This window comes from Rhinatrema bivittatum, chromosome 5 (genome assembly GCF_901001135.1).
Source record: "Rhinatrema bivittatum chromosome 5, aRhiBiv1.1, whole genome shotgun sequence".
NCBI lineage: Eukaryota > Metazoa > Chordata > Amphibia > Gymnophiona > Rhinatrematidae > Rhinatrema > Rhinatrema bivittatum.
In genome coordinates, this window is record NC_042619.1 from 74,693,541 (window position 1) to 74,716,425 (window position 22,885).

Consider the following 22,885-nt stretch of genomic DNA (forward strand, 5'->3'; position numbering starts at 1 on the left):
CGTAGCGTGATGGAGGCTAGGTCCTGAAAAATGGAGATAGGGTGTCCTTCCCACATCCAGTTGTTCTGTTTCCTGGCCGCCTCCATGATCGCAGTTTTCTGGGTAAAACTGTGGAAGCACAACACCAAGTCCCTGGGTTTGGCATCAGACCTGGGTCCAAGTGCCCTATGTGCCCTTTCCAATTTGATAGCCGGCTGAGTCGAGGGGTCTGGATTAGGTATATTGCCCTCATTAAGAAGAAACTTGCAGATAAGCCCAGCGACCTCACCGGCGTTAGTGTAGGCTGCCGATTCAGGGACACCCCGGATCCTTAGATTGCAGCGGCGTGAGCGATTTTCAAGATCCTCTAGTTTATCTTGAAGGGAGGACAGCTCATCGCTCATGGCACCCTGTTGCTCATTTAAAGTATTTATAGCTGCCGCATGTCCCTCGGTCCGGACGTCAACCTCATCTACACGCTGTCCCAGCGCTGCGAAATCCTCCCGGAGGTCAGAGATAGAGGCGAGAAGGTCTTGTTTATAAGTCTTGAGATCCGCCCGAAATTCTATAAACCAGCCCCGAATCTCATCTCGCAGCTGAGTTATACTCGCCGGGACCTCGATTTCTGCGACTGCCGCGCTTCCCGGGGGTACATCAGAATCTACTGCGGCACTCTCAAGCGCGGCCTGCTCCGGCCTAGCCTCGTGTACCTCCGACATTTCAGGCGGTAGTTTAGAAAAGGAAAACTGCTTCAGGTCAGTGGTTTTCCGCTTTCCTGCCATCATAGAGAGTACCCGCTCTAGTTAGGCTATATATCCTGCAATTTTCTGCGAGTAAAAAGTCCCTTTAGCAGCGCTTTTATAATCCGGGAGGGAGAGCTCAAATTTAAGCGGCCATCACCGTCTCCGGCAGAACAGCGCCCCTGTAGTTCTGATTTTAACTAAATCAGTGGGTCAATCAGAACTACAAATCCGTGCATGCAGTAGGGAAAAACCAGGACTGGATCAACCTGCTTGACCTGGGTTCAGTTGGTAATCTCAGACTTAAGTGTGAGGTTCTTTATTATAATGGAATAAGCAAAAGAATCCCATTTGGAGACACTACCCCAGAGAGATACATAAGGCTTCATTGAAAGGGGAGGTGCTTTTGCTTGGGGTATCCCATCAAAAGGCATTCTCTTCAGGCAGGGAGAGGGTGATACTGGACTGGGTATTTGTAAACAGAGAAAGTATGTCTAATGTCCGGGTAGGTATTCACATGAGGTCCAGTGAATTCCAACTTGTGGATATTAGACATTCTTTCTGTCAGATGGTATGATTAACATAAGTTCCAAAGCAGACAGATAACACTCCATTCTCTCTATGCAACCCCAGTTTTAAAAATTAAGAGTGCTTCGTAGGCTTAAACCTTTGTTGGAGCTTTTGGGTTTCTGGACAGTTTTGCTTGTTTTAGTTTTGACAGGGATAAACTATTGTAATTCCCTTTATATGAGAGTTCTGATGTCTGTGTTGCATGTCTTACAGATTGTGCAAAACTCAGGCACTCTAGTTTTGACTGGGATTGGCATAAGGGAGCATATCACTCTGGTTTTATGTGAAATGTATTGGCTCCTTTGTTGAGATAGCATCTATTATCCATAAATTATTACACAGTTCTGATTTTCCATGGATTTGCAAACAAAATAGAATACTCATCAAAAAGATTAAATCTTCAAAGTATTCAAGTACAATTTTCTTGTATGCTCAAGACGCAGCTGAAATATTGCTGCAATGAACCATCACAAATTTGTATAAGCACATTCAGAGCGGGTCATGCTTAATCATAGGTCCAGCAATTTGTTCCTTTTTTTTTTTTTTTTTAGGTAATTTTGTAAATTTTTGCAAATAAAATTGAAGTTATTACTTACCTTTCTCAGGCGGCAAGCAGGCCAGCACAGTGACTTAAAAGTCACCCAAATCACTCAACACAACATCATGTTTCGATTAAGTTTCTGCTTCATGGGTGAGTAGTGCAGCTGTGTCAACATTTCTCTAAGCAAGAGAGTTCAGTATTAAAACATATGAAATGGCAACACGTAAAGATGCAAATAAATTTCAAAAGCTTTTCTACACTCAACATGAACTGCCATGTCAGCGTTTAGGTGCCTCATCACACTGCAGGATACGTTTTAAAGCTATTACGAGACATCATTACATCAGTGTTAATATGTTTGACAGCTGTCAATGAGAAATCATTGAAAGAAGAAAAAAATAGAGTTCAGAAAAACTGATTCCACTTGATTTCGGCATTCATGCCATTAGGAAACACTGATTTCATAAAATAAATCCATAATTTGTTTGTTTAAAACATTCACCAGATTCTCACCCCTCCAGTAATTTGGAAGTTGTTCCAAAATCGACCAAGTGATGTCATGAAAAGAATGCTTTTTTTCAACAAAACGTGCCACCTTAGGCATCTGCAGTTTAACAGTTTTAAGGCAGCTTTTTGTGTTCAAGTAGGCTTGCCTGAAAGATTCTAGTAGTTTTCCCCACATACTGTAAACCACAGGATCATTGGATTTAAATATACCACATATAACAGTTTACAAGTAGATTCTTGTGAGATCTTTACTCTTCTTCCATCTGCAGAAGTAACAAATTCATTAGTGTTTTGCATATCACAAATCATGCATTGATTACATTCTTCGTAACTTTGTGGAATGGAATCCAATGCGTCCATAGAATTGGGTGGATTGCACTACCAAATCTCTAATGTTCTGTTCTCTACAGAAGGCAAACTGTATCAGGGATTGTATACAGGGAAACTTGTCAAAGATTTCCCAATGCTGACGGATAACATTGCAAATTTTGGCCATCAACAGTGATAGCTTAAGTTCCTATGTGTAAGTTCTAGAAGGAGATCTCGGTGGTTGAATAACGCCATGCAGTATGCTCTCTTCACTATCCAGTAAGGATAACCCTTATCCAAAAATCGTGCTGCCATGACTCTTGCCCGTTGTTTATATTCAGTAGTGTCCAAGCCTAACCGGAGAATCCTTAACAATTGTCCCACAGGTAGATTTTGCTTAAAAACAGATGAAATTTATGATAAGACAAAAAATTATTGTACTCATTTGGTTTACTATATACAGTTGTCTTTAAACAGGAACCAACATTGATAATTAGAATGTCAAGGAAAGATATTCATTCAGCCGAGCAATTCAAAGTAAAATTTAAATGAGCACTGCAGTTATTGAGTCATTGGTGGAATTGTGCCATTCCAAATAATAAACACATCATCTATATAACATTTCCAGCAAGTAAGATATAACATCCAGGTGCTGTCATAGATATGTTGTTTTCAAATGCTGTCATATATATATTCGCAATATCAGGAGCCATTGCAGTGCCCTCTACTTGTAAATAAAATTGCTCCTGAAAAACTAAAAATGTTTACTCAGAGCCACAGGTCCAATTTCAAGATGAACTCCATTGGAATCCTTTGCAGTAGCGGCTGTTGGTTCAACACATTCTTAATCTTTATCAAGACCTTGTCCTGAGGGATCACCATATATGACTCGATATCAAAAGTCACGAGCAATGCTTCGTGCTCAAATTGTAGCGGGTTAAAAAAACAAAGCATATCAGTGAAGTCTTTCATATAAGATCAGGATGCTGGTACAGCAGGCTTCAATATGTGATCCAGAAAAATACAAACAGGTTCCAGCAGCAAATTACAGGCCAAAATAATCAGCCTTCCCAGTGGGCTTTGTAATCTCTTGTGTATTTTGGGCAGTATATAGATGACTGGTACCCTTGGATGCTCTTTTTTCAAAAAGATCTTTTCCTTGAGAGTTAACAAGCCTGTCTTATACTTCTGATCTACAATTCCACGTATTAAATTTTGAATGGATGGTGTTGGGTCCTCATCTAGTCGTTGTTAAAACTGAGCATCGTTCAGATGGGTGTTACTTCATTTTCGTAATCCTGCCGATTCATCACCACAATGGCCCTGCCTTTATCAGCTGGTTTGATCATGATATCCTTGCTGCCCTATAGTTGAAGTGCCTGCTTTTTGTTGCAACCGTCGCTGCTCGACGTCCTCACTCCACCCTCTTTACCTCTGTGGTGACTCCCTCCAGGTCTGATGGATGGCTAACTGCCGTGGCATCTCCTTGCTGTCTCCCTCCGGCGTCCCCGGACCGGCTCGACGTTGCAGATCCCCCATGTTCTATACTACTACTTGACACTGTATCTAATCCCTTCTGCAGAACACATGTGACTTATACAGTTATGCTTTATTTTATGATTTTGAATCTCAAAGAGACTTGTTAGCTAAGTTGTTTTCTTTATGTTCTTATATTTTACAATGTTAATTTTTGAATCTAGTTTACCCTGTTTCCAAGTTCCATAACCTTGTTCCATGTACCGCCTCTAGGCGAAATTTATGTTCTGTTTCAATGTAAACCGATGTGATCTGTATTTCATACAGGAACACCGGTATATAAAAATCTAAAAATAAATGTTGCCTGAAGACTTATGGCGCGCGCGCACTCTGATTGAAGTACCAGAAAGAGCACGAACCTCGGGGGCGTCCCCCTGGGATGACATCATCCACTTCCAATATTTAAAGGTCTCTATTTCACTATCTAACTGAGTTAGCAAGGGGTTGGGTATGGGAATGTGTCTCACTACCTACGGACTACTCCCCTCAAGCTACTCTGCCTCCTCGGACTTATCAGAGGTACCCGTTCCTCTGGGGCCTCGCTCTTTTCTTTACTTTCAGATTACAGAAAGGAACCGGTACTCGATCCTCGAGGGCCCATGTTCCTGGACACTCTGAAGATTCTCTACTGCTTGGAAGCTATCGCTGCTACAAACAATCGTGAGTTACCATTGCTCTCTGAGTTTTCCCTGGAATCAGGTACTTGCTCCTCGAGGGCCTAAACCTTTCCAGCTCCTGAGCTTCCTTGAGACCTTATGTGAGTTTTGTCATCTAGTTCTGTTCATGAACTCTGCCTACTCACTTTGTACAGTTTCTCAACAGCTCAGCCTTGCTGGATCGCTGTTCCAGTACCTGAGGGACCTCAGTTCTGCCGGGCATATCAGCTCACTACTGCCACATCTGGTGGTTTCTAAAACCTGTTTAATAAAAGAACTAATGTGTGTCTGTCTCCATACTCAAGCCTAGCCGGTGGTCCCTCTCTGGATATCCTCCCGGGGGCGTGGTCATCTGCCACCGGCCCAGAGATCCACCCAGTACTACATCAGATTCATTACAGATTGCTACTCCTTAGCAAGACTATATCTGAGACACTACAAGATTGCTGACTCCTCCTTCTTAGGAGCCTATAACATCAGATTGCTAACTCCTAGCAGAAACTATAACAGATTGCTAACTCCTCACGGAGAGCACAACAGATTGCTAACTCCGCAGTCTAACAGCAGATTTACAACACTTTTCATCCTTAGAAATATTGTAAAAGTTCTTAGATTGCTGTTCAATGCACCTACATTGCTCAAAACCATGGTTCGGGTTTCATGGGTCATGACATAGCCAGCAGCATGATGTGGCGTCTAAACGCTGCCATGGCAGTTCATTATGAGCATAGGAAAGCTTTTGAAATTTGTTTGAATCTTTGTGTTGCCATTTCATATTTGTTAATACTGAACTCTCTTGTTTAGAAAAACGTTGACCCCACTGCACTATTCACCCCTGAAGCAGAGACTTAATCGAAAAATGATGTGTCAGTAATAGCCACTGCTATTACTAGCATTAGTAGCATGGGATTTACTTAGTTTTTGGATACTTGCCAGGTACTTGTAGCCTGGATTGGCCATTGTTGGAAACAGGATGCTGGGCTTGATGGACCCTTAGTCTGACCCAGTATGGCAATTTCTTATGTTCTTATGTGACTTGTAAGTCACAGTCCTGCCTGCTTTCCACCTGAGAAAGGGAAGTAATCACTTCAATTTTATTTGCAAAAATATACAAAATTACTAAAAAAAAAAAAAAAAAAAGGGGGGGGGGGACACAAATTGTTGGATGTATGATTAAGCATGACCCACTCTGAACGCACTTATACAAATTTGTGATGTGCATACGGTGTTATGACAGTCCATTGCAGCAATATTTCAGCTGTGTCTTGAGCATATAAGAAAATTTAATATTTTGAAAATTTAATCTTTTTCATGAGTGTTCTATTTTGTTTGATTTTCCATATAATTTGCGTTCAGTATTTTTGACTCTTCTCTATTTAGTGATTTGCATGGATTTGTAAATTAGTAACATTTTATAATCCTTCATGTACACTGAGCTCTTCACAATCACAATTATTAGCTGTTCCCTCTATTAAATTGGTATGATTGGAAGAAACTTGAGGCAGGATATTTTCAATTGCAAGTTCAGTTTTTTGGAATAGTTGGTCTGAAGTATTGCAGTTAATAGCTTGCAATAAATCTTAAAAAAAAATTATTAAAAACCTACCTATTTCAATTAGCCTTTAATCTGGCTCCTTAACTTTGATTTGTATTTTATTTGCTGGTTTTGTGGTTTTATATGTTGTTTAATGATTTTATGTTTCATCTGTTTTACTCACTGATTGTTTTATGTTTGTGAGTATAAACTATTTTTGGTTGTTTTTATGTTTTTAAGATTTTAAAAAGCCTTGAACTAAGTAAGCGTGTTATAACTAGTTTAAATAAATATTGTTGTGGTTGTGCCCCATTATAATCATTGACCATATCAGTAGTCACTGATATTTATTTATTTAAGACTTTTATATACCGACAATCGTTGGGAACATCTCATCGGTTTACATGAAAATGAAATGCAGCAAACAGGCTTTACATATAGAACGGGGATATATAAAGTTTTATCAGTTAACATGTAAACGAAATGCCACTAACTGGCTTTTAGAGGTTATAAGGAACAAAATTGTACAGCTGTTATATTAACAAATTATGTAACAGGATTTATACAACTGTTAAATCAAAACTATGTAACAGGAATTATATCCAGTTTTATATAAATGTTAGGGTGACAAGTAAAAAGAGCGAGCTGGGGGAGCATTTTACGGGGAAAAGTATGCACAAGAGATCAAGGAAGGGAGAGGGTGGAACAGGCATAGGTGGAACAGGAACAGGTCTTGTTAGGGAGATAGGAGTGGGAGACTGGGGAGGGAGTGGGAGGAGCGTGAAGGAGGGGTAAGAGCGGGGGGGGGGGGGGGCGGGAAGGGCTGAGGGGAACTGCAGGGTCAGGGGAGCCAGGCTAGGGGGAAAAGTTAGAGGAGGAGTCGGGCCGGGGGGAGCCAAAGGAGGGATGGTGAACTAGTGCAAGCGGAGGGAGAGGTAGTTTATGTGTAGGCCTGCTTGAACAGCCAGGTCTTGAGGTTCTGTTTAAATTTTTTTGGGCATGGTTCTTGGCGAAGAGTGGAGGGCATTTTTGTTCCGTAGGGAGGGACCAGCAATGGAGAGAGCACGGTTCTTGGTGGGAAGTGAGGTTGGTCTGTTTGGGTGAAGGGGGTGTGTAATGTGGCAAGATATTGGTTTCTAGTAGGTCTGGCATTGGTGCGATAGTTGAGTTCTTTGAACCAGTTCATATATTGGTTGTGGAGTGCTTTATGGATGAGTGTAAAAGTTTTGTATTGGATCCTTGAAGATATTGGTAGCCAGTGTAAATGTTTGAGGACGGGGGTAATGTGGTCATTTCTGTGTGTGTTGGTGAGGATACGGGCAGCAGCATTTAGGAGCAATTGGAGGGGTTGGGTAGCATTTTTAGGGAGGCCCAGAAGGATGGCATTGCAGTAGTCTATTTTTGATAGTATGAAGATTGGAGGACTGTCAGAAAGTCACTGAGATGTAACAGGGGTTTAAGTTTTTTTTAATGTGTGCAGTTTAAAGAAGCCGTCTTTTAGGGTGGCGTTGATGAACTTCTTTAATGATAGATGGTTATCCAGGGTGACACCGAGGCTGTGAGCATGTTGAGACAGGGAGAGGTCAGTGGGGAGGTTGATTGGCTGGGGAGGGCTAAGGTCCATGTTGTGGGGGGTGATGTGTAAGAGCTCAGTTTTGGTAGTATTGAGTGCCAGGAAGTTGTTCGCAAGGAGGGTGCTGATTGCTGCGAGGGCAGAGTTCCAGGTCTTAAAGGCTTCGCATAAAGTGTTCTTAATTGGAATCAGGATCTGTACGTCGTCCGCATATATGAAATGTGGAAGACCCAGATCAGAGAGTAGATGGCAGAGGGGGAGTAGATAGATATTAAATAGGGTAGAGGATAATGAAGAGCCCTGCGGGACGCCTTGGTTAAGGTTAGTGGGGATAGATTTGCAGTTCCCAATTTTTACGCTGTATTGTTGGTCGTTGAGTTATGATTGAAACCAGCAGAGTGCAGTGCCAGAGATGCCAATTTCTTTAAGACGTTCTATTAGAATGGAGTGGTTGGGGGAACCTTGCTGAGGAGAGCCGTACCTGCAGGGGAACGAGGGCTAACGGGATTGAGCTGGTGAGCTGTGAGAACTGTCTCCTGCCCCTGCCTGACGTCATCTGTGCCTGACACCAGCTGTGTGTATTTAAAGAGCTGCACAGATACAGAGACCGGGAGCCTTGCTGAGGAGAGCCGTACCTGCAGGGGAACAAGGGCTAACGGGATTGAGCTGTGAGAACTGTCTCCCACCCCTGCCTGACGTCATCTATGCCTGACACCAGCTGTGTGTATTTAAAGAGCTGCACAGTTACAGAGACCGGGAGCCTTGCTGAGGAGAGCCGTACCTGCAGGGGAACGAGGGCTAACGGGATTGAGCTGGTGAGCTGTGAGAACTGTCTCCCGCCCCTGCCTGACGTCATCTATGCCTGACACCAGCTGTGTGTATTTAAAGAGCTGCACAGCGCCAGGGCGCAGCTTGGAGGAAACATTTTGAGGAGGAAGTGCCCTTCTCTCTGAATGGGGAAAAAGCGGAAAATGAAGCTAGTAACATCAACTCCAGTGGTGAAAGAGTTAAGAGGTCCGATGGACACACATTTAGTGCGAAGGGTGAGTCAAACCTCTAAAGAGGCTCCTCAAGATTTATCTCCTTCGTCAGGGGCTACTGCTAGTCCTGCCCAAGGCCAGTTATCCATTAGTACCTCAGGAAGTGTGGGGGTAAATACTTTAAATACCCCCACCCTGGGAGAAGTAATAACATCTGAAGGTAGAGAGAAGAAATCTCAGGAACAGACTGCAGTCAGTTCTGGAGGAGCAGAGGAAGAGGTGACTCTGTCAGATCCAGAGAATATATCTCTCGTAGATATCTGGAAGGCAATTACAAATATGGAAAGGAGATTATCCCAGTCCATGGCCCAATCTACAGTTTTCTCTAATGAAATTAAAGGGAAACTTGACGACCATGGAAAAAGAATAGATCAGATTGAAGCAACAAATGTTGTATTCAATTCTCAGATAACTGCATTACAGACTGCAGGGGCCACCTTTGTGAAAGACTCTTTGTTGATATATAAAAACATGGAGGGGTTGAAAAATAATTTGAGAAGGAAAAACTTACGTTTTTAAAATTTTCCCTATACAAGATTATTATCCACGCAAGAGTTATTTAAAAAATATGTTAAAGAGATATTATGTATTTCAACTGAAGTGCTTATATCAAAGATATATTACTTATCTAATTCTAGAAGAGAAGGGCTAGCCCCAGAAGGTGAAATGGATGTGTTAGTAGCTAACAGCCCAAATTTAACATCTTTTTTAGAGGCTTCCGAAGATGAAATTCCCACTAGGGCAACTTTGATAGTGACCTTTGTATTAGAACAGGATAAAAATCTGATCCTACAAAAATACTTTAAAAACAAAAGTTTTATGTTCTGTGGTAAATTAGTTCAAGTATTCCCCGATGTATCAAGGAACACACAGATGAGAAGGAAACAATTTCTTTCGATGAAACAGAGAGTGTTGGCCCTAGGGGCCACATTCTTTCTTAAATTTCCTTGCAAGTGTATCATTACACTACAAAAAAATAAGTTTGTTTTCTTAGAGCCTTCTCATCTAGAAACCTTTCTTATAGATAAAGGTAGTTGAAGGCATTGTAATTAGCCTGAAAATGGATAGATTGTAAACTGGTTAAAATGATGAATCTCATAAGATATTATGATTTATTGTTTTGTTTTCTTAAAGGTAAGCTCCCCATTATGTGAACTTAATAATGGGAATGTGTATAGATTTTATTTTTATTTTTTGGTTTTGCAAACTGAAGATATGGTAACCTAGAATTCTTACTTTCTTTTCATTGAATAATGTATGAGAAATTTAATAAAGTATAAATTGAAAAAAAGAAGAAGAAAAAAAAAAAGAATGGAGTGGTTGACAGTGTCAAATGCTGCAGATATGTCAAGCAGGGCCAAGATGAATGATTGGCCTTTGTCAGGACCTTTTAGGATGTGGTCAGTAAGGGAGGTGAGGAGGGTCTCAGTGCTGTGGTGTTTTCGGAAACCATATTGTGAGGGGAAAAGTATGAGATGTTCATCTAGATAGTCAGTGAGTTGACGATTAATGACTTTTTCAAGGATTTTTGTTAAGAAGGGAAGATTGATATGAAAAAAAAAGGGAAGAAGGGAAGGTTGATATGAAAAAAAAAATATATATAGATACTGTATATATGCACATAAAAAGTACTTATCAATGTTAAATTAAGTAGTCCGTTTACTGTAACTGTTTATTTTGTGACTTGAAGATCAAGACTATACTATCACATATATATTTTATGCAATAACATGACCTTCTCCTAAGGTATATGTTAGATTCACTAAATGCACCATACAATTCTGTTTGAGCATTGTAGCTGTTTAAATACCAAAAAAAAAAAAAAAAGTTACTAATTGTTCAGCATTGTTTGGAGCGTCATCACTTTTTTATAACTTAAATGGACTCTGATTAAACATGTCATTATCACAGGCCGTGATAATGATGCTTATCTTAATTATAGGGAGCAATTTTTAATATTTACATTAAATACAGCAATGCCCTATGGACTAAATGATTTAAAATGGCATACAATAATTTTAAAGCTAATAGTTTATTACGATAGGATGAACTGAATGCAGTGGTCACCAATTAGGAACTTTGTAATGTTGGCTCCTGATTGGTCATGTTGGATTGTCATCACAGCATAAAATGGCTGCTTTCTGTTTCTTTGTGCAGTTTCACAAAAACTTGTTAGCAAACCCAGAGAGACGGCACATCCCTGACTCAGATAGTTTCAAAACATGGGTCCGCGTCAGGTATCAGCAATATTTGAACGATGTTAGGGGCAAACTCTAAAAAATGGACAATGGGAAGTTATAACATTGATAAGTACCTTTTATGTGCATATGTATAAACATTTTTTCATATCAGTGACTATTGAGAGGTCAATGAATATAATAGGATAACAATTTGTTGAGTGGTAGCCATGTAAGAAGACTTCTTTAAATATCCTATGCTTAGTGCCGGATATAGTAGGGCTGTTTAAATTTATATTAAAATTGATGTAGTTGAAAATGGTATTTAGTTATTTTATGTGATTCCACTTTGGTCATGATTTATTTGAAGAAGTACATTTGAACTCTGTACACTGATGCTTCGATCTTTGCCCTTTTTAGATTGTGCACAGCCTAAAGGACTCAATTGTTAAGCTATTAGCTAAAATGTTTAATGTCTCTTTGGAGGAGGGAGTTGTTCCAAAGGTACTCAAAAAAGCTTTGGTTTATCCTGTGTTAAATAAAACCTTCTCAGGATGCTACTATGCCAGCAAATTAAAGCTCTATTTCAAACTTTTATGGTCCCTGGGTAAGCTCTTGGAGAAATGTTTGCTAAGCCAGTTAACAGACATTTTAGATGGTGATAATGTTAAATCTATATCATTGCAGTTTTCACAAAAGTCACAGCACAGAAACACTGCTAGTTTCTTTAATTGTCTTGTTGTGTGAGATTGATTCTGGCAGATGTTTCCTCTGATTTGACACAATCAATCATTCAATCTTAGTGGACTGTGCCCTGCGGGAATTAGGGAAGCTGTGGTACACTGGTTCCAGTCATTGCAGGTTTGCCTAGGAAAGAACAGATGTGGCTGGAAAACCAGTACAATGGATATTCCCCAAGGATTTGCCCTCTCCTAGTAGTAGTCAATTTGTATTTTCAACCCTTGGGTGCTTTGCTTAAAAGCCCGTGGGCATTATATACTGAATCTGTGCAGATGACATCCAACTTGTCTTTCCAGTGAGCATCAGTCTGACTGATATCAATGGCCTTGTTACTTACTGGTTTACAAGCAGTAGATAGTTGGCTAGCCCAGAATTTGACTCATCCTCAATGCTTTAAAAAAAAAAAAAAAAAAAGGTTCTGTGGAACAGTCAAAGGAGTATGTACAGATAACATCCTGTTAGTAAGGATTAAGGGCACAAAGATTAAAATAATTTCAGAAATATGAGATTTAGGTATCACATTAGATACCTAACTTTCCATGAAATTGGAAATTCAAGCAGTCTTAAAATATGCATTTTATACACAGGGTATTAGGTAGACTGAGATGCATTCTTTATGTTGCTGACTTTGGAATAGTCATGCAGGCATTGCACTGAATGCAATAGATTATTATAATGTTCTTTGTTGGTCTACCAAAAAATTGTCTCCGTGCCCTTTAGATGTTGCAAAATGCTGCTGCAAGGAGCACATTACCCCACAATTAATTGAAATTCACTAGCTACGCTTGATATATAGGACCAATTTCAAGGTGGTCACGTGTTTACAAGGCTTTGAGAGGTGAAGGGCCTCAGTATTTGAGATCTTTTTGTTGCCCTGTAATCCTGTTTGTGTACTGAAGTCCTTAGACCAGAAGTTGTTAGTAGTTTCTTCTCCTGTTGATGTTCATTTGGTTGTAACCCAGTAGCGGGCTTTTTCTGTTATTGGACCAGTCTTGTAGAATGCTGTACCTATTGTGGTTCCTGAAATTGATGATTACTTTGCTTTTAGAAAGTAGCTTAAAGCATTTTATTTGGGTTTTAGTTTTATTGATTTTCAGGGATATCAGTTTTAGTTTCGGTTCTTGTTTATGTACTACTTGTCTGGGTAGGGCAGAATATAAACAATTTTAAATAAATAATGTGTGTCTGAAATAAGGAATGGCAGAGATTGATATTGTAAGACTGATAGGAAAAAAGTAGGATTATGTGGATGGTGACAAAAAAAGAGTGGAAATATTCAACAAGATAAGTTTATGCATTCACTAAAGAAGGGATTGGAAAAGGATTGTTGATTTGATTTTTGGCAAGGTACATATGGTAGTGGGGTAGAGATGACACCATTTAAGTAGAGAGAACTAGTATGGAACTAGCAGACCTGAAAGTGAACAAAGCTACTGTGCTGCATGGTATACATCCTAGAATATTAGGGCATTTAGATATTGCAGAAGGCTCACGGACAGATTTGTTCATTGATCTTAGGAGATGGGATTGATTTTGGAGAAGAATGGCTTCTTATCTTTAATAAAAGTGGTTATATGGAGGAGGTTGTAAACTGCAGGCTAGTTAGTATAACCTTGGTGGAGGAAAAATTGATGGAGACTTTGCTGAAAAGAAAGGACAGTAAGGTATTTTGAATCAAGCATTTAGAGTGCATTGTAATTAGATCAGTAAGGTTCTTGTGGCCTGGTTTGGCCTCTGTTGGGAACAGGATGCTGGGCTTGATGGACCCTTGGTCTGACCCGTATGACATAGTGAGGGCAAAGGTAGCGCCGGCACCATTTTGAAGATTTGCAATACGGCCCGCGTGCAGGAGGTCGCTCCCGGACCCCCGCTGGACTTTTGGCAAGTCGTGTGGGGGTCAGGAGGCCCCCCACAAGCTGGCCAAAAGTCCGCGGGGGTCCAGGAGCGATCTCCTGCACGCGTGACGTCGGGAGCCAGGAACCAAAATGGCACCGGCACTACCTTTGCCCTGTCACATGAGAAGGGCAAAGGGCCACCGGCGCCATTTCTCAATGCAGCCATGGCCAGAGAGCTGGAGATCGTGCCGGCCCCCCCCCCCCCCCCCCCACTGGACCCCAGGTAATTTAAAACATTTTGGCGGGGTGAGGGAGGGTGAGGGATTTGTTTTAAAGGTTCGGGGTGGGTTTTAGGGATGTTTTGGTGTGCCTGTTTTCCCGCGCCCTATTTAACGATACAATACAAATGCCCCTGACGATAAATCGGAGGCATTTGTATTGTATTGTGCACTCTTAACGATTTTGGACGATTTTAAAATTATCTGATGATAATTTTAATCGTTCAAAAACGATTCACATCCCTAGTTTTTTATACTGTTTTACATATGCTCATAAATAAACTGAGCACTATAGGGGTGAGACCCAATTTGTTGGACTGGATTAGAAACTGGTTGAGTGATAGACAACAGAAGATAGTGATAAACAGAAAGGAGGCTCTAGAACAAAGGGTCATGGGATGAGAGTGAAAAAAAGGTAGACTTAGGCATCATATAAGGACATTTTTATTACAGAAAAGGTGGTAGAGACAAGGATAGTATCAGAATTCAAGAAAGCATTGGGCAAACAGAGAATCTGAAGGAGAGAATTTGCTGTCACATTCCATGTTTCTATTTAAAAACATTTAGTGAGTGGAGTGCCTTTGAGTTCGGGCCCAGGTGCTGATTTTGTTCATTATTTTTGAGAGCAATATTGCTGAGGGGTTAGTAGGAAAATTTATATTTGTAGCAGATGGCACTAAGAATGCAGCAGAGGAGGACATCTTAGAGGGTAGAGAGAATGAGAAATGATCTAAGGAATCTTCAGGAGTGGTTGAAAGCTTGGTAGCTAAGTTTTTTAATGCAAAATAAATAAATAAATAAAAGTGTAGGGTCATGCATTTGAGGTGCAGAAATCCAAGGGAGCAATATACAATGAGGAGTGAAATAGTGATGCCCACCAAGCAGAAAGAGATCTCAGGGTGCTCATATCGTTTGATCTCTAGATATCAAAACAATGTAAAAAGATGATGGCCAGAGCTGGAAGAATGCCAGGGAGAGGCATAACTAGTAGAGAAAAAGAGGTGAGACCTAACTTGAAACATTGTGTTCATTTCTAGAAGCCGTACTTCTGAAAGTATGTGGACAGAGTAGTGGTCGTCCAAAAAAGGGCTACTAAAATGGTATAGGTTCTCTACGAAAAGATCAATCAGATGTTTCTTCTGTTATCAATAAGAAAAGCCGGAAAATGGATCATGAAAGATACAGCCTTCTCAAACTACTACTACTACTACTGTTAAATATTTATATAGCGCTACAAGATATATGCAGCACTGTTCAGACACAAAGAAGAGAAAGTCCTTGCTAAATAGAGGAAAGGGTAGGTGGAGAGGGATATGATAGACATTAAAATTCCTCAAAGGTTTAAGAAGCAAACTTCTTTCAGTGGAAAGCAGGTTCTAAAGCAAGAGAATATGTGATGTTCTAAGGGTTGAACTCAAGAGTAAAAGCAGAAATATTTCTTCATGGAAAGGGTAATAAATATAAGGAATGGACTTCAAGGAGAGAGGTGATGGAGCCAAAAACAGTAGTGGAATTCAAGAAACCCTGGCATAAGCAGAAAGGATGGTCAAAACAGAAAGGGAAAGCCTAAAACAGTAAACAAACTGACTTAGTAACATAGTAAATGAAGGCAGATAAAGACCAAAATGGTTCATCTGGACTGCCCAGTAAACTGTTCAGGATTGTAACTGCCATTCCATATGGGTTACCCCCATATATTCTGATTAACTAGGATATACTGCGTATACCAGGAGGAAATCTGGGCAGACTGCTAGAGCCTGTTTCTGTGTATGCTAATCAAATCAGGTTAGTGAATTGAAATTTAATCATTTGCTGTTTGATATGAGCAGTGAAGCACGTCTCTAAGAAAAAACATGGCTTCCAGATCTAACCATTTAGTGTTGAATTCATAATTTTTTGGGGGGAGTGGTGGAGTGGTTTGCTCAATGTACCATAGTTTTGACTAGAATCTAAAGAGAAAATTTTAGTTTTAGTTTAGATGCAGAATAAGCTAAGGACATCAGCATGGGATGATTTTGGTAGCCATCAATTGATTATCCAAGAGTTTTATTGCTTATTCCAGTTATCCTAATTATGAAAACATTTGTATCTGTTTTCCCTTTAATCTGTGCCTCTGCTGATTGAATTTATCTCACAGTTCCCTGTTCTTCTTAAATAGAATGATTCTCTTTCTCTGTTTCCCTTTTAAATTTTCTGAACTAAGCTACTGAAATTTAGAAATCGTATGATGAATAATTAGGTTGGCCATGACTTTAGAGAAGCCTTACAGAATAGGGTAAAATAGAAAACAATTTTAAAACAAAAGTACCATTCAGGGCCAACACTCTGTTCTTAGGGACTTTCATTTTCAATTGTTTTATTTTGTCTGGGAATTTCAATGTTTAAACAAAAAAGAAATCGGTAGAAAAATGTTTTCCACTGATTTTTGTCTTGTGTGTTATATCAAATCATTTTTCCACTGACTGTTTGTTATAACATTGAAATTCCCAGTCAAAATAAAAATTGAAAATGAAGGTCCCTATGTATACTTTAGCATCAGGTTGTTATGTAGGCAAAACTGACTTTTCCTTAAAACATATGGAAAAAATGTTGGGTTTAAGGGTTTTTCTTTTTTACTCTTTCAGGATTCATTCCAGAAAATTTTACTGGCAATATGTAAACAAGCAGCTGAAACAAATAATACTTACAAAAAACACAGAATTCTTCTTATCTACTACCTCTTTGTTAATTTATTACTTAAAGAAATAAAAGATGGTTTAGGCGGAGCTTGGGCTTTCGTTCTGAGAGATGTCATTTATACCTTGATTCATCATATTAACAGCAGGTAAATATCTGAATTCACTTCATCTTTTGTTTTCCGCTTTCTTCCGGACCCAAACCACATAAAGAGTCTGGTAGAATACCCTATGAGTAGTGGTCCTACAAAATTATTTGGTCATTGGATGAGATATTAGCTGGTATAAATTAATTAAATAAAGAAACCAGGTTCGTTGACATTTGATGTATTGTTTACAATTTGGTGCCTGGAGTACAGATGGTTTTTGAGAGCCACAAGTTGTGTTTGTTTTATGATTGCCATCATAGCACCTCTGAAGTTTAAAGCAGCAATACTAGCAAATTTGTTTAGATAGTTTAGTTGGTATTTAAAATCATTAATGTTCTTCTTTCATTTTGTTTCCTTATTGTCCCTCCAGATCAGTCCAGACAAGTAGGTTACACTTCTCTATCAGTAGATGGGGGCAGAGAGCAACAGGTGTGTTGATGTAACCATATATAGGGTCCTGTGCTTATTTTAGCCTGCCAGTATTCTCTGCCTGCAGCAGATGATAATTTAGCATTTCCCATGCTGCTCTGGAGTTAGACTTGGGTCTGACAGACAGGAAATCTGAGAGTTCCACACATGAACTCGCTGGTGAGCCCCTTTACTAGGAAGATTACTATTACTATGGAGGAAGATATGGCATGCCAGGTTGCTCAGGATTGAATGTTCAAGCCCTTGCAACTCGAGGCTGGTAAAGACCTGGTGGAAGCTGCGCACCTGAATGTAGCATGGCATACTTGGCGGATGCTTATGACTTGGTCCGGACATCATTGAGGAACATGGCTATAGTGATAGCTGCTCTCCATTTACTCTGGCTGAGAAATTGGGTGGCAGGCTCAGCCTTGAAGGCTTGTCTCTCCAGCCTTCTGTTTAATGGCAATGAAACACTGTTGAAAAACGTGTTCCCTTGTGGCTGCAGTGTGGTTGGCACCACTTAGTGAGCAAGCTCATTAAGCCCATGCTGGCAGCTGGCAGAGAAGCCTGTAGGCAGGACCAAATGGAGCTTCACCTATACCAGCCACCTCCCCCATGGGTTGAGACCTTGGGTTCTGATGGCCGCCATCAATTTTGGCGGATCCCTAAGGCTATGCTGAGCAGAGTCCAGTCTGAGCAAGGGTCATGACAGGCAGCATTCAGAATGGGTAGCAGGCCAGAAATTGGGGCAGGCAGCAAACAGTGGAAGCTCAGAGGATCCAAGTAGTCAGTCTGAGACAAACAGAACAGACAAGGCCAACAGGACAAGCAAGGAAGGGAACAAGCAGGGCCAGGAACAAGGGCAAACAGGAAGGGACTGAACAAGGAACTGAGCACGGAGGAGGCTAGGACAAGACAAGGAACACAGAACAAGGCACAAGGCAAGAACGAGACAAGGATAGCAACATGCACTGGAATACAAAGGCACCAGAAGACCTGCTGCTGAGGTGCTAGCTGGTTGCAAAGGAGTTTCTTATATACTCATAGAGCTAAGGGGACCTATAAAGGAAGTCCAAATTTGCAGGCTGGAGGCTATGCCAGAGTTGCTTCAAATCAGAGGTGAGGGGTTTATCATTCTTTTTAGGGAGGACTTTGAGAAATTGGTAAGTACTTGGGAGAATCCAAGTCATTCAGACTTCGAGAATAGAGTTGAGGGTTTCTTCTGGTCGTCTCCAACTAGGGAGTCATTTTGTTGGTCACAGCTCTTTCAAGGGGACAAGAAGGGCAGACAAAATAGAACTACTGATGGGACCACTGGTAACCACAATTCCCAATGAAGGTTTGAGGGCCCTATCTCTAGAGTCTCAAGTAGGTGGTTACCTAGCATTGTTTTACTGGAGGTGAGTCCAGATCACTTCAGACCAGTAGGTCCTGGATATCATCAGACAATTATGCCTTGTCTGTTTTATACTTTTTATTCTTTATTTATTTATTTATTTATTTGCTGTTCTTCTATTGCTCCCAACTACAGAAAGAGGCAGTTCAGGTATCCTAGGAGTGTGTTTTTTTGGTTGAAGCTGGTGGTTCTAGGTTTGGAATGAGGACAAGGAAGGTATTCAGTTTATTTTGTGGTTCCCAAGAAGGAAGGTACTTTTCCATCCGTTTTGGATCAAAGCAGGTCAACAAGCTGCCGAGGTCAATCATGATGGCAATGAGACAGTGTTTTTAACTTTTCTGTTTTGATGGAGGCCTGTCTTTCTGTCCCCGGTAAGGAGGATTATCAGAGCTTCCTAAGCTTTGCGGTATCCAAAGTATGCTTCCAGTTCAGACCTTCGTTGTTCAGGCTGGTCATAGCTCCCAAGACTTTCACCAAAGTGATGGTCATAGTGACAATGGCTTTGTACCAGGAGAGTATGCTAGTTCATCCTTATCTGGACCATCTACACAAAGATACAGGAGGAGAGTTGGGCTTCCATCACTAGAGTGATATAGCTCTTGCAGGAGCTGGGTTGGGTGATGGAGGTAGCAAAGAGCAAGCTGGCTCCACTCAGAGTTTGAAATATGTAGGGACCCACTTCGACATGGAGCATGGTCAAGTATGAATGACTGCAGAAAGAATTTTCAAGATTCAGGGTCATATGTGATCTTATGTACAACCAAAGCCCTAGGGTATGGGGCTATCCTCAAGCCTTTGGTTTCATGGCAGTGGCCCTAGACTTGGTGACCTGGGCAAGGGCACATACGTATGCTTCAACGGCAGGGGAGAAAGTCTGATACTTCACGCATATCCAGCATAGCTCTCTGCTTCAACGGCAGGGGAGAAAGTCCGATACTTTACGCATATCCAGCATAGCTCTCTGCTTCAACGGCAGGGGGAATGAAGAAAAGTGGATCTATATACAGACAACCAACAAGGACTGAATTACATAGTCTGGGTAAACAAATAAGCATGGGTGTAGCTTGCTTATTGCGGCGGTTACCACCCCTAACTTATTAAGCTAGATATTTCACTTAGATGCAGTTCCAACACTGCTCTCTACATTAATGGTGGGGGTGGAAGGGAAATAGAACCAAAAGGTTACAAAGAGCCAAGAGAAACAGATAAGTATGAGAAAAAAAAAAGTGCGAAACTTGCTGTTTGGTCTTCTTCTGCCGTCATTTCTATGTTTCTATATATATGTTTCTATATATCCTGACTCGATGTTTGCCTCAGGTGCTGGTATATTCCAGGAGGCTCCCACCTTCAATGCAGACAAGAGACAGTCTGTTCTGGTGGCTGGATTCAAAGAACCTGGTAGCTGGAGTGGATCTGAAGACTTTCTTGAATGATGGGAATAAGTGATAACCACAAAACGTTGTGGATAGAAGGGCAAGCACACTAGGTAATCAATTAAAAAAGAAAGTGTGCTGCAAGATAGGCTTGTGAATGGTCCATAAATTTAGCAATGAAGCTAGTGAACCAAATAATAAAATGCAGTCTGCCTTTAGGATGCGTACCCAGCAATCTTTATTTGAAACTCAGTCCCTGACACGGGACTGTGTTTCGCATAAGCTGCATCGGGAAGGATGGCTTACATAGGAAAAACTTTTGGCTTTTTGCATAATCAAAATATATCAGAAATTCTAAAATAAAGACAAAAAATAAATGTTAGATACAATAAACAGTCCATAAAAAGGAGAGGCATATAGCAAGGAACAGTAAACGAGGTACATACCAAATCAGAGAAAAGGATAATGTAATGCCATGTACACCAAATTATTCAAAAAGATAGAAAAAGCTGTAAAAAATGTATGATACATAAACAATATATTATGTAAAATTTTAAATAAAATTTAAAATTTAAGCTATCTTGAAAAGAGGGCATTAGAAGCTGAACAACTAAAATTATGAAAGAGGGAGCAAATCCTAAGTGAATTGTAGTCAAAGGAAAAATAAGAAAGCATACTTACCAGGTTTGAGGAGAATGAAAAGTTAAACTCCACATAAAGAAAATGTATAGTCAGGGAAACTGTTGAGAAAGCATATGTAAAAAATGAAATAAAGCATAAAAAATCAATAGACTGTAAAGGGGGAAAGATATGAAGCAAATGCGATTTGTGCAGCTGTGGAAAAGTGAAAATAAAAATCATGACAGAGGGCAGCAACAGGACAGGAGCAACATGTTCAAAGTACCCAAGAGACTGCGTAGACAAAACACCATCAAAGTGATTATGAAAGTAAAAATTGCATGTGTGAAAGATTATAGGTATAGAGTAAGATAAGTAACCAAACCTGACTAAAGGTAGAGCCGAAGAATAACAAAGAAAAGCTGGACCAAAAAATGTGCCGAAGATAAAATGAGTGAAGGAGGACGCAAAGGGGAACAAATCTTAAAGGCATTTGAAAATATGATACGAGTACAGCTTTAGCAGCAAAAGTGTATAAAGAAAGCGCTGGCATATCTTATGTAAAAAGTGCATAAAAAACGGAGATAAAGGTGAACCGGTAGATGTAGTATATTTGGATTTTCAGAAGGCGTTTGACAAAGTTCCTCATGAGAGACTTCTAGGAAAAGTCAAAAGTCATGGGAAAGGTGGCGATGTCCTTTCATGGATTACAAACTGGCTAAAAAGACAGGAAACAGAGTGGGATTAAATGGACAATTTTCTCAGTGGAAGGGAGTGGGCAGTGGAGTGCCTCAAGGATCTGTATTGGGACCCGTACTGTTCAATATATTTATAAATGATTTGGAAAGAAATACGACAAGTGTGGTTATCAAATTTTCAGATGATACAAAATTGTTCAGAGTACCGTATTTTCCGGCGTATAAGACGACTTTTTAACCCCTGAAAATCTTCTTAAAAGTCGGGGGTCGTCTTATACGCCGGGTATCGTCTTATAGAGCAGCTGTGGCATCTGCGGCTGGCCTTTTCTTCTTCCTGCCCCCTGTCGCGTGCTCCCGGTTTCTCCCGCTGCTCTTCCTTTCCTGCTGCCGTTGCCGCCGGGCTATCGGCAAGTTCAAGCCCAGCGGGAACGGCAGCGGTGCAAAAAAACAAAAAAAAAAGCTGTGGCATCCGCGGCTGGCCTTTTCTTCTTCCCGCCCCCCGACCCGGAACAGGAAAGGATACACAGTGCGGTGCGCGGGAAGGAGAAAGCCGTGCCGCATGAAAAAATCGCAGCGGCGACAGCAGCATCAGCCCCCGAGCAATCGAAGCAGCTGATAATAGGGAAATGAGACAGCAGCATGAGCCTCCCGCGGCCGATGGGATTCTTCTTTCTTGGCCTGCGGGGGCTGGAGGAGGCGGCTGCCGCAGCTACTATTTGTTCTTGGGGGGCGGGGGAGGGGAGAGGAAGTGAGTGAGAGAGAGAAAAGCAGCCAGCCAGCCTGTGTGTAAGTGAGAGAATGCATTTGATTGAGAGCATGTGTGTGAGTGAGAGAAACTGGTCAGAGAGCTCATGTGTGTGTATATGTGAGAGACAATGAAAGTGACTGCTCAGAGAGATGACTGATGTGTATGTGAGTGTGAGAGAGAGAAAAAGCATGGAAGTGAGAAATCTGGGTATGTGAGAAAGCATGGGAGTAAGAAGCCTGATTATGTGAGAGAGAGCATGGGAGCGGGAGGGCTGGCTGTGTGTGTGTGTGTGTGCGCGTGCATGAGAGAGAGACTAGTTGATAAGGTGACGGTGTGTGTGAGAGAAAGAGACTGGTGTGTGTGAATGTGAGAGAAAGAATGTGATTCAGGGAATGAGAAGCCTGTGCACGTGGAGAGCGAGCATGGAAATGAGAGAGAGACTGGTGTGTGTGAGACAGAGAAAGTGATTATGAGAGTGAGAAGCCCGTATATGTACAGTAAGCAGAACACGGGAGTGGGAAGCCTGTGTGTGTGTGTGTATGGCATGAGAGAAACTGTTCAGGAAGGTGTCTGGTGTGTGTGTCAAAGACTGTTTGGGAGATGATTGGTGTGTGAGAGACAGAAACTGGTCATGGGGGCATGACTGGTATGGTGTGTGTGTGAGAGAGACATGGGCTCTAAGGAAGATGACCATGAGTATAGAGTTTAGCCACTACTGCTGCTTCTGATGTGTGCTACGGAGCTGCTGGAGGGGGTAAGTAAAGGTGGCTTTTTAAGTTTATTTTTCTTGATTGACTGCCA

The 22,885-nt window shown here is 41.0% G+C and overlaps 1 protein-coding gene across 1 annotated transcript in view; it reads left to right on the plus strand.

Moving 5' to 3' along the window:
• Nucleotides 1-22,885, plus strand: part of ATM (ATM serine/threonine kinase) — a 586,955-nt gene that overhangs the window by 310,427 nt on the left and 253,643 nt on the right. The window contains exon 29 of the mRNA XM_029602465.1: nucleotides 16,641-16,840. Within this exon, the coding sequence (XP_029458325.1) occupies nucleotides 16,641-16,840 (200 nt within the window). The remainder of the gene's footprint in view (nucleotides 1-16,640; nucleotides 16,841-22,885) is intronic.